The 12,274-nt window shown below is 43.6% G+C and overlaps 1 protein-coding gene across 1 annotated transcript; it reads right to left on the bottom strand.

Annotated features, from left to right (window-relative positions):
* Window positions 1-7,637: 7,637 nt before the first annotated feature.
* LOC147466006 (uncharacterized) lies at window positions 7,638-8,769 on the bottom strand. The gene is made up of 4 exons (XM_086513251.1): window positions 8,284-8,769; window positions 8,119-8,199; window positions 7,881-8,024; window positions 7,638-7,793 (listed from the first exon to the last, which is right to left on the bottom strand). Exons 1-4 carry the CDS (start codon window positions 8,767-8,769, stop codon window positions 7,638-7,640), a joined length of 867 nt encoding a protein of 288 aa, XP_086369377.1.
* Window positions 8,770-12,274: the final 3,505 nt, after the last annotated feature.

Below are 12,274 nucleotides of genomic sequence, written 5' to 3' on the forward strand. Positions count from 1 at the left end.
GCGGAGTGCTACGCCTGGCACGACGAGAGAGGAAAGAAGAGAGGAGAGCAGACTGAGACGGATACTGGGTGCAATCTCCCCCTGTGCAAGAGTGACCATTTCCCTCTGGCACGTATTTGTTATATAGGTTTCTTGAATGGTCAAATTGGTTACATACTGGCCGGCCGGTCATAAATGGCCAAAGCTCATAAAAGAGCACTTGAATAATAAAATGTACATGATATACATATCCATTCGCATAGGCCAAGCTTGGTCTAGTATTTTCCACCTGTTAGCTGCAATAAATAATAAAATATCAATTCTATAACATACCTCTCCGTTGGAAAGCAACTGCCCTCAGTTGCGAAGATAAAAATCTGCAAACAATACTTGTCAAAAACAATGATTAGAAATCTGTATCAAATAGTAAAAAAAAATCCATAAAATTAGACAACATTGCTTATGCTTGCCATCATCCACATACTACCTATTCTAGTGTCCCATACCACTAGAATAAGCAGTATATGTCATACCCTGATGAATCAAGATATCATTGGTCACACTCATCATCAATCTCATAATGTCAAGTCTCATCACATAAACACTGTTGTAATAATCATCAGATACCAAATTCCAATCCAATTCCAATTCCACAATGTAAGTCCAAATCCAAATCACTTTCTTTATGTACCCGGGTAACAAAATCATACCAGTTACAGTGGTGGCCAGCCACTGCAGCATGATTTTGTGATTGGTGTTGCCTAAATCGGCGAATCTACACCAATAAGACGTGCTGCCTAAATCGGCGAATCTGCACTAATGCTGCCTAAATCGGCGAATCTGCATTTGATATAAGTTCAAAAAGCGTGAATCTGTAGTTTGTTGTTGTGCTGCCTAAATCGGCGAATCTGCACTAGATGAGCATTGACACACTGCCTAAATCGGCGGATCTGTGTGCTTGTGACCAATGGACTAGACAAGGCATAAAGGAGAAAATAAAAATAGTTACTATGTTGACATCACAATACAGTATATCAAGGCACTTACAAATTGTTGTGCACTATCCTAAAGCACCGTGGCTCACATGAGTAGGGCTTATTGACAAATCATCTTTACAAAAAGTACTTGTAGTACAATTAGAAGCCATGATCGGAGCATTTGATGGAGTATTCAGTGAGCAAATAATGTAGAGAAATGAAATTTAAAAATAGGAGTGATGTATTTGAGATTCCATTTTATGAGTATTAGTGATGACATGCGAGATGTTGGGTTGCCTAATCTATAAAAGATTGTCGGTAAAGCAATTATGAAAAGGGGAGTGAGGTTAATGTACATACTTTGAGGGTACACTGCATCAAAATTATATGAGCCAGTGTGTTTGTGGGGAGAGATATGATCGTAACTGGCATCTGAGGCGTGTCAAACAGATTTGTAGAGGCTAAGGAGAACTGCAACCATAGTATAATTAACAATTCCGAAATATGTTAATTTTGTGTTAGTAATTTGAAATAAAATAAAAGACTATGTAGTATGTTGAGAATTTGATTCATGCGATCACATAATTAGAACATACAATGTTAGCACTTTGATTCAACAATCGCAAAATAAATTAAATGAAGCTGGAACACAAGTTAAAAGTTAGCCATAGGCCTGCGAAAATGGAAATGTGAGAAAATGTTGCAGTCCTAACGAAATAGCACAGATAGACAAAAACCACGAACAAGGGAGAAAAAAATGTAGGTAAGGAGATCTAATTGGATTTTATAGTGCAATGTGGGAGACAAAATTACATTGAGGATTGACAGACGTCTATGATGATTAACCGTGACTGATTGGACAAACAACCCAAAAGTAATTTGATCTTGAACTACCTTTGCCTAGAAGCCTTTATTTATGACAAATTATTTGTTAGGTAGAGCTAGAATTAGGGATGAGAATATAGATTTTTGGTGCGTCAAGAAAATGCCTTACAAAACCATCTACTTAAGCCTCTGGATATTAATTGGGAGGAGGTAGGATGGGAGTTGGTATCTTATACAAATTACCTAAACCTGACAAGACAATGCGTAGACAGTCGGTGAGCGCAGACCGCAGTAGTTGTAATCACATATTTTGACTTAAATAATAAATCATTACATAATGAAAGTCATTGAAATCATAGGAGAAAGGGATCAACGTTCTCCTCGGTAGGTATAGCAATCATGGATGATGAGGGTTCCGTAAAGACTGCTTGATAAGCTTCATCATTGCCATAAATGGAGAAAGAGGTATCCAGGAACTTGCTCCATGCATCATCAAAGCCCATGCCCCCCGACGTGCAACAACACTACAGGAAAGGGAAGCTCCTCAATCTGTTTGTGTGTGTGTGTGTGGTTGGGCACCAACATGCGTCACCTAAAGTTAATGTGGGCAGCTCATGGCTGCAGGGATTTTGACATCAACTATATGATGAGGTCATGAACATATACAACAAGATGAAAGAAGACTTTGTAATATTTTATGCTGCATTTGAGTCTTGGGTCAAAAGACCTTAAATTCTCGGAGCTGCAAAAACCTTGGTGAAGCTACCTGCACTCAAGTGAGTCAACATGACACGCGCAGGTCACATTAAAGAAGCCCTAATGAGGCTCGTAGCGAACTGCATGTGTACCGCTTCAAACACTCGGTCAAGGATGAACTGCTGCAACAAAGAGGCCTTCCATTTGAGTGCTAGAGAGAAGAGGAAGAGGGAGAGAGAGATGGTTGACAATTGCGAGAGTTGTAAGAAGTGAGTATTGTGCCAAGCTATGCCGCAACAGCTATATCCTGTCGCTTTTACTCCTTCTTGGACAGAGTCTGTTGTACCAGCGTCCCTATGTTTCAACGTCTGCATTATCATCGCCAGCATCATCTTCATTAAAATGAATATCCTGATCATCTGGCTGAAGGCAACCACTACACTCGAGTGCTGGACTTCTCTGATGGTGAGTTACAGAACACATGCGAGCAGTTATGCGCATGGACCCGTGAGAGTACTATAGGCCAGCCTGTTACAAAAAGAGCAAGCTGCACCTTAGAATTTGTGGGTGGTTGCATGAGAATTGCGCCCTCAACATTAAGGGCATCGTCTAGTGTTGGCAGGGGAGAGAGTAGGAACCCATGCAGAGGGTGGCCTTTGAATGTGACAGGGAGACAGATAGAGGGAGAGAGTGCGACTGCGTGTTGTGGCCACATGGGAGGGAGAGAGGGTTGGTATGGAATTGCAAAGATCAAGGCTGGTTGACGGTGCCACCAAACACTACGTGATAGTGGCGATGAGGTGGGTAGACCAGGGGTGGCTGATTGTGTTCAGTGTCGTCCATGCAAGCCGTAGAACCGCATGCAGTTGGAGAGAGAAAGTAAGAGAGATAGAAACAGGGACTTCCCACCAGTAGGCCACCGAGAGAAAGACTGCATGGCGGCTGCACTAGAGAGAGAGAGAGAGAGAGAGAGAGAGAGAGAGAGAGAGAGAGAGAGAGAGAGAGAGAGAGAGAGAGAGAGAGAGAGCATGATTGGTCGGTAGTTTAGTGCTGGTGGCGCAGGAGTCTGGTGATGCTGCTTCGTAGATTTGGGTGGTTGAACCGAGAGAGAGAGTTCGGTGGGTGGCCGCCATGGGCATGCAAGAGTTGAGAACTGGTACATGTTGGTGGGTGAAGAGGAGCAAGTACTTGTGGTTGGCACAACTCAATAGAGCGAGAGAGAGAGACAGATACGGCTGTGCTTGTCGCAAAGATTGCGTGTAGTCTAGGTTGACTGGCCTCCAACAGTTGGAGCCAAAAATAAAAAAATAAAAAAAATGACTGTGTGGTTGAGGGTAGGCGCCTCCATGCAGGTACACACAGTTCTGAGTGGGTGGTTTGGGTGCCACGAGATGAGAGAAAGGGGGAGATTGGATTGGATGGCGACTGACGGTTGGGTTGGCACGCCATGCAGGAAACTGAGAGAGTATGAGAGTACTCAGGGTGAGATTTGAGAGGGAGTTAGATAGTGCTGGCGGCGGATCCAACCATTGGTGTGTGTGTGTGGTGTGTGGAAGGTTTGGCAGCGGGTAGGTTAGAGAGAGAAAGGGACTGATCTTGGTTGGTGATTAACAGAAAGGAGAGAGTGAGACACTGGGTTGCATGCCTGCGAGCGGACGCCTCTGTTGTGTCCGGGCAACTGGTTGTGGGTGACGCCATGTCAGCAGCCGTGAGAAGTAGAGAGAGTGCGAAGGTCGCCATCAGTTTGGTGGTAGTTGTGGTGATCTGAGGGGTGATGGGTCGGTGTATGGGTGCCATCAGTCACCGATTGAGAGAGAGAGAGAGAGAGAGAGAGAGAGAGAGAGAGAGAGAGAGAGAGAGAGAGAGAGAGAGAGAGAGAGAGAGAGAGAGAGAGAGAGAGAGAGAGAGAGAGAGAGAGAGAGAGAGAGAGAGAGAGAGAGAGAGCTGGTTCAATAGAGAGAGAATGTGTGGGAGAGAAAGAGTTGAACACTCCGAGAGAGAGAGCGACTGGTTGTACAGTTACGTGAGCTGATTGGGGCATGTTGTCGATTTCGAGCAAAAGCTATAATATCTTCTATGTCTCGAGCAGTAGACTTACTTGATTAATGTATTTATTTATTCTTTTGCAGGTTTGAATTGTTGACCCTTTGTCGGGGTTGGTTCTCACTATGACTTGATGCCAATTAAGTCGGCTCAAAATTTTTCAATCTAAGTGTTCATCAATCCACTCTCTCGAACTTCCTCAAGCCCTTGAACTCAATTCCCTTAAGGTCTCTTCGGATTACTCCTATTTTGCTAAAATCTCTCTACTACCTTCTTCTTCTTCTACAGATCCCAAACAAGGACTTGATTAACATTAATACTCTAATTTTCATACTGGCTCTAATCAATAAAGTTAACAGTGAGCATGTACAATCATAGTTCAATCAATCGAAAACATACCTAAGTAGAATAAATAGATAATAAAAAAATGATTTTCTTAGCTTTTGATTATCGAGATCCTTAATCTTTGGAGCGTAGCATGGGCTCTGATACCACTGCTACAGCTAGAGGCGTGGAGCTCCCTGCAAAACATCTGAAATAGCATACTACAAACCATAAACAGACTAATCGACATACCTGGCAACCACATAGACGGATAATCACGTATTTGTTATATAGATTTCTTGAATGGTCAAATTGGTTACATACTGGCCGGCCAGTCATAAATGACCAAAGCTCATAAAAGAGCACTTGAATAATAAAATGTACATGATATACATATCCATTTGTATAGGCCAAGCTGGGTCTAGTCTTTTCCACCTGTCAGCTGCAATAAATAATAAAATATCAATTCTATAACAATCCCTTCTCTCTCTCTCTCTCTCTCTCTCTCACATGCGGGTGCAACCATCCTCATATCTGGGTGTTGTTGCAGGGGCTAAGACAATGTTGGTGGTGGCATGGCAGAGGGTGTATGGCAGTGTTGCGCGTGTGCCACATGCAAGCCAAGGCTGCGGGTGGGCATGCCTCTCTAATGCAGACGAGCCTGCAACATCTTGAAGCCACACACACACACACACACACACACACACACACACACACACACACACACACACACACACACACACACACACACACACACACACACACACACCATCGAGTGCCGCTAAGCCTGCATGGGGCGGGTGCATCTCACAAGTCATTGCGGGCGTTGTCAAGCACATGGCTTGCCACACCATGGCAATGCATCCATGACCAGCAGCTGTGCCTACAGAAGTTCAATCGCCATCTGTCGATAGAGAGAGTTGATGCGCAGGTGCTGGGTGCGGAGACACCATATAATTGTCTTTTTCTTTTAGTCAAAATGAATTGGAATAAAGAGAGAGAGAGAGAGAGAGAGAGAGAGAGAGAGAGAGAGAGAGAGAGAGAGAGAGAGAGAGAGAGAGAGAGAGAGAGAGAGAGAGAGAGAGAGAGAGAGAGAGAGAGAGAGAGAGAGAGAGAGAGAGAGAGAGCAAAGAACTCTTCCAAATTTTGAATTTAAAGGTGAGAAGACCTATTTTCATATATAGGTTTTCCAAGTTTTTGGAAAAAAGTTTCTTCCGAGTATTGGTGTCGTTCCATTAGAGAGGGTTCAGACTACCCAGCAACCTCAACTATTTTTCAAGGTGGACCAATGGGTAGCAATGCTGATGGAGAACTTGGTTCACATAGCCCATGGCTGCTCCACTTTTTGTGCTTACCTGGCAAATGAATGACCTATAAGACCAAAAGGTTACAAAGTGATGAATCTGATGTTTGAGTACCAAAAAGGACTAAGAGATGGTTAAAAAGGAAAAAAAGGCTACTCTAATAGCCTAAACTACTACAAGTGAGCTAAGGGTCTGCTTAGAGTGCACTCACTACCCGCTCGGACTCATGCCTCCTCTACAAAAACGTTATTCACACATACGCGGAAAAGGCTATAACCTTAAACTAGTGCAGAGCAATCAACAAATGTACGAAGACATCGTGGTTAAAGCATATGGATACTGCATGCATAGTCAATATGATACGTTGAGTTCAATATATTGTGTTAGAACAACCTAGAACGCAAGGAAAAGGAGGAGAATTGTGATGAGGAGTGGCTTAGGATGCGGAAGTAAGGTCAAGCGAGATGGTGCAGGTCAGATGGGTTGTAGAGCTGGACCAGAATGTCGTTGAAGAGCTCGAGGTATCTTGGTTTCATGAACATAGATCAATGCAAGAAAGGAGCAATATCCACCACATAAGCAAGCATGGAGGGAAAGAGAATAAATCGTTCTTTTGTGAGCTCAATGGGTCCTCGCAATAGGTCCTCGACGAGCTTCCTACCGCAATGCTCTCTCATGTAGTGCATTGATCGCACGATACTTCCAACAAGGTCAAGAAGCTTTCGGCTGTTTTCAACAGATGTAGAGTGAGGGCAACACAAATGTTGTACATGTTTCCAAGTGTCAATCATGTACACGCATGTGGCAATACAAAAAATGCTGATATGGGCAAAAGAATTCATGATGATATTGGTAGTCAGGGATTGTTGAAAAAAAATGTCATACTCGGCACTATCTTGGTCGACATGTATGCAAAATGTGGTGCACTTCATAAAGCATTGGTATCTCTTCGAATGCACTGATTGCGGGATATGCCCAACTTGGGTAGAGCCAGCAATCTCTGGGCTGTTTTGGCAGATGCAAAGTGAGAATGTCTCTCTAGATGCAATCACATAACCTTGCATCTTGAAGAGAAGGGTTAGGAAGCTTTGGGCTATTTTCAACAAATCTCGGGAGAGGGCATTCTCCAAATGCAATCATGTACAATTGCATCTTGAGGCACGTGGCATTACACAAGATGCTGATATGGGCAAAAGAATCTATACTATGATAAAAAACAAAGACATTGCATTGAAAACTTACATAATACATGACATATTTTTGAAAGCATTCAAATGAGCTTTAAACTATACTTACATCATAAACAAATTCATTGTTTTTGTGGAAGCTTTGGCATGGGAAATATCTTCAAGCATTTCCATTTCCAAAATTATATTAGATCGATGAGATCTAAAGTGAATTGGTGATCCACTTTCAAAACTATGTGTCAAAGCAAATTAATACATTAAAAAATGATAGAGAATGCTAAATCTTTAGAGGATGGTAATATTCACCTTGCTTGTATGGACTCGTTGCCATTACTACTACTTGCTTCCAAGTTAATTCCCCCGTTGCTTATCACCAAAGAAAGTGGCTTGTCGCCTTTGCAAAGAGGAGAGTCACTAATCATTTGGATTTGCTTTGACGAACCAATGGTCACCCGAATCTGAAGTATATTGACAAGATCAAGAGAAGCTAAGTACCATTATCTACTATATGAATGATTTATATTTATACATGAACAAAGTTTTACCCGTTTCCTTCTTTGAATGGACAACAAATTTCCAAGCAAGGAAGCACCTAACGGTATAGGAGTACCCTCTATGAAGCTTCTTTTTTTTCCTTGCTTCACGGGTGAAAGCAAAGGACCATGACCATCATCCAATGTGAGATTTGGCTACAAGACATGCAACTCATTTAACACCAAATTCAAAATCCGCATCATACCATACAAGTAGGCCTTTAAAATAACGATACTACATGCAACATACCGGAGTACATGCTTGCCCAATATCAACTTTCTCCTCTACTTTTTCCTCTTCTTTATGCTTTTTTCCACCGGGATTACGCTTCTAAAAAGAGTCAAGAGCGGAAAGCAAAAAAAAAACTTAATCTTGATAAAATTAAAATGTGATGGTTGGGATATAAATGCTTACATTCATCTCAAAGCCCCCATCAATCTGTTTTTGTATACCTGCCATGTGTGCATCTTTTGTGCTCATGTACTCCTCTAATGCATTGGCCATTTCTCTTTCTACAAAAGCTTCTTTTAGTCCCTTTGCTAGCTTCTCACTCTCATTGAAAGCATTCCATTGTTGAAGCAAGGACTTCTTCCTCCCTTCTAGAAACTTTGATCTGTTTCTCTTGAACTTATAAGCCGCATCCTCGAACCGCACCTTTAATTGCTTCTCGTTTGTGTTTGCCCTTGACGAAGTCCTATTCATCAAGCCTCGAGGTCGACCACCCTTGTGTAGCGGTATATCACACTCGGTTCCATGATCATCTCGAAGATGCTTCATCATGTCAACCCTCTTCTCGTAACATATTTTGTTAGCCCAGCACTCTTCCGTTGCAAAGCATTGACAAGTTTTTCTCCCATTGTCACGCACAATTTTGATGTAGAGCGGCCTCGCATCCTCCATCCCCCGTGATTGTTTGTTTGTTAAAAGGGGATCTTAATATCACTGAAGCTTTAGGAGGTGGAACATTCACTTAAGCTCTGCTTCCGGGTATAAGGCACACAGAGCTTTGACTCATGGTCTATGGAAAATTTCTAGGCACACAGAGCTGAGGGTGTAAGGCACACAGAGCATAAGACAATGTGAGTGGGGATAAGGCCACCTTTGTATGTGAGGGTATAAGGCTGGTGTAATACACTATTTTTTCCTTGCTTCACGGGTGCCACGTGTATAAAACTGTTGTAATACGCAATGCTCCAATAAGGTAATACGCAATGCTACTGAGGGAAATATCATTTTCAGGATAAGGCAGCATAGCCTGGGCAGCGCAGGAAGCTCGCAGCACATGAAGCTCGGGCTCGGCCTGACTTGACACAGGAGAAAGCAAGGGGTGGGATGTGCCTGCACCCAGGGACTAGTTAGTGTCCGACCGCCCACATGTGTTCATACCTTATTCTTTATATACATATGAATTAAGAGGCTCACTCACACATAGTTGACACAAAGTGAAGCTCCACCCACATCGTGTGTGCTCTCTTGCCTTCCCTCTCTCACGTGTCTTGTCTTCGCTCCCGCATCCCGATCTCCAACAACCGGTATCAGAGCTGCGGCGGCGGCGGTGCGGTGGAGTATGATAGTGCCTTGAGCTCGGAGCTCGACTATGGCGGAGAGAGCTTGAGATGCAACTAATCTGAGTTCATGGAAGATTGAGAGACATTCCCAAGCTTGAGGGGAGAGTGTATTGCATGTGTGTATGGTTATTTGTAGCCACACTTGCAGGAGGTTTGCAAAAATTGATTTCTGCAGGTGTGTTTTTTGGCCTGAAAAACACATTTTGGGCATAACTCCCTCACATGGACTCAGAACTGCGCAACCCAGGACTCTATCCTAGGGGTTTTCATGTTCCAAACGCCATGGTTGTGCATACGTGACCTAATTCTGACCACGTATTCTGAATTTTTTATTTTTGAAGCGTAGTTGTCAGCATTGGCACTACAGGTGGAGTCCTTTCCCAGATCGGCACATATTACCTCCTGTTTCACTTCTTTTGGTGAGTACAGAGCAGGGTAGCCCATAGCTTTAGCATGTGTGTGCTAGCAGCCGGCTAGCCATAGTAGGTACAAGGACAATTTCTCTAAGGTGGGAGCAGTTTCTGGTGGCGTACAGGTTCTTGTTGTAGATACATGTGGCATTTTGGTTCTGTGATTTGCAGATTGTGGGAGCGTGGTTTGCTCTTTTGTGTTTGTCATCATGCAAGTTATCTACTTGCCATAGATCTACGGGTTTTGGCAGATATCGTGAGCGTGTTATGCTCAGTGGTTGGCTGTGCAGTGTTGCATACGAGATAGGTGTACTTTGTTGCCGTTAGAAAGCTTTGTGTACACAACGTTGTGGCAGTTGAAAGGCATTTTGGCATGTATACGGGCTGATTTTGCAGCCATTGTGGATGCTTATTTGATGCACGGTTAGTGCATAGGCTGGTGCTCTATTGTCTTGCCATGTGGTTGCGCTTGTAGTAGTGCGCTTTCCGGACATAGTGCTCCGTGATTTATCGAGTCAATAAGAGCTATTTTGAGCATCATTTGTGCCTTGATTTAGCAATGATTATGCATCGAGGTATCTTGCCAATTGATATGCCTATTTCCACAGTGCATGCGTGAGACGATTTTGCATATCAGGAGTGGTTTGGCATGCATGGTCTCAGGAGGTGATATGCACAGTTTGTGTTGAGCTTTTGGGATAGCTCATATGTATTGAGTGTAGATTGACTGCGTATTGGCTCTTGTTGAGCATGTTCTTTTGGCTTATGGTTATTTTGGGTTAGATAGCCATTTTACGTCGCAACTCTGGCAAATTTTTCCCAGGAGTTCTTGTTCTTATGTGCATGGTACTCACTATAATTGGCTTGAGTTACTGCACTCAGTTTTGGCTTGGATTACTCACCATAGTTTGTGATCTTGAGCATTGTTTGCTTTGTTTGCCATAGTGCTAGCAAGCTTTGGATTGCACCGAGTTTTTGCATCCAGGTTTGTGGCAGTGTTGGTCACAGGTTTGCCATACTGTTTGGCAGTTTGGATTGTGACGTGTATTCCGCATCCATCTCTTTTGCCCACAGATTGTGGTTCTAGTGGGAGACCTTGTGCGTATTTTTTGCGTCGAGCTATTTCACACTTGCTTTTCTGGTTCTGTCTTAGTTGTGTGGTTGTTGACAAATTTTTGGATTGGTTTTACTGCTCTTTGGTTGTATAGGTTGCCAGACATGGCAGTACGCACGTCAGAGTTTGAGCTCTTTGTTACGAGATTTGATGGGTCAGATTTCGCTTGGTGGAGCTCGCATATGCTTGATGTATTAACTTGTTTGGGCTAGGCATTGCCACTGTAGGGCAAGGATGCGAGGCCAGAGTCTATGTCTGACAGTACGTGCGAGGACTTGGATGCACTAGCGCGTTCGACGATTATGTTGAGCCTAGTAGAGTCAGTCTATTGCATAGTTATGCAAGCACGTACAACTAAAGATTTATTGCAGGTGTTGTGTCAGAGATATGGCAGAGTCCAGAGATGCGCCTAGAGCGAGATGCGGGCCTTAGAGACGAAGACTGCGCACTTGTTGGCATTGTGGACACACAGGACACATTCAGAGGCGTTGTTTTTGCAGGATGCGACAACGCAAACGTCAGTACAAGTTGGATGCTTCAACTTTTGACTACATTGGAGGCAGATGTTGTGTATGACGCTACACACAATGGTGAGGTCGTTCTTGCTTCCATGTTTACTCCTGAGGTTCTCATGTCATGCGATGGCACATTACCTTCGTAGTGGATGCTAGATACTGATGCTTCATTTCACGTCTCGCTGAGATGCGAGTACTTTTGCTCGTATGCTAACGGTTTGCTTGGACATGTGCGCTTGGCTGATGGTTCAATCCATGACATTGTTGGTGCCGGAGATGTTCGGATGTCATTGCCGAGTGGAGCAATGCTAGTGCTGAGGCATGTTCGCCATGTCCCGAGTTTGACTCGGAGTTTGGTCTCCGTGAGTCAGTTGAGAGACAGTGGGTGCCATGTTGTGCTAGATGAGCACGATTTTAGTTTGCATCATGGACAACTTGTTTTCGAGAGGTGCTAGTGTTCATAGCACATATCCGATGCATGTTAGTCATGTGAGAGATGGAACTATCTCCGTGACATTGCTGCAGCCATGTAGACAGCAGAGACGGATTTCCTTTGCTAGTGGGTTGCATGATGCTTTGCCTTTGTGTCAGTAGAGCACTTAGACAATTGTGTGTGTGCCTACTGAGGTTACGCAGTTAGAGTGGGCAGGCGCTTGTGAGACACAGTTGGTTGTGCATTTGGCTTGTCGAGACAGTGGTATCTCTCCGGATGCACAACTTTGGTAGTCATCAGTTGAGGTGACATCAGGTGATCCAGAGATTGATGCATTGTTTTATGATGCATCTGATACGTTTGAG

The sequence above is a fragment of the Adiantum capillus-veneris genome, chromosome 1, assembly GCF_014529385.1.
Source record: "Adiantum capillus-veneris isolate H3 chromosome 1, ASM1452938v2, whole genome shotgun sequence".
NCBI classification, from domain to species: domain Eukaryota; kingdom Viridiplantae; phylum Streptophyta; class Polypodiopsida; order Polypodiales; family Pteridaceae; genus Adiantum; species Adiantum capillus-veneris.

Excerpts from the sequence above, each read along its gene's own strand:
- LOC147466006 (XM_086513251.1), bottom strand. The coding sequence starts at position 8,769 with ATGGAGGATGCGAGGCCGCTCTACATCAAAATTGTGCGTGACAATGGG. Across the intron at positions 8,025-8,118 it reads TTGGGCAAGCATGTACTCCG|CCAAATCTCACATTGGATGA; the intron begins GTATGTTGCATG and ends CATGTCTTGTAG. Across the intron at positions 7,794-7,880 it reads CCATTCAAAGAAGGAAACGG|ATTCGGGTGACCATTGGTTC; the intron begins GTAAAACTTTGT and ends AATATACTTCAG.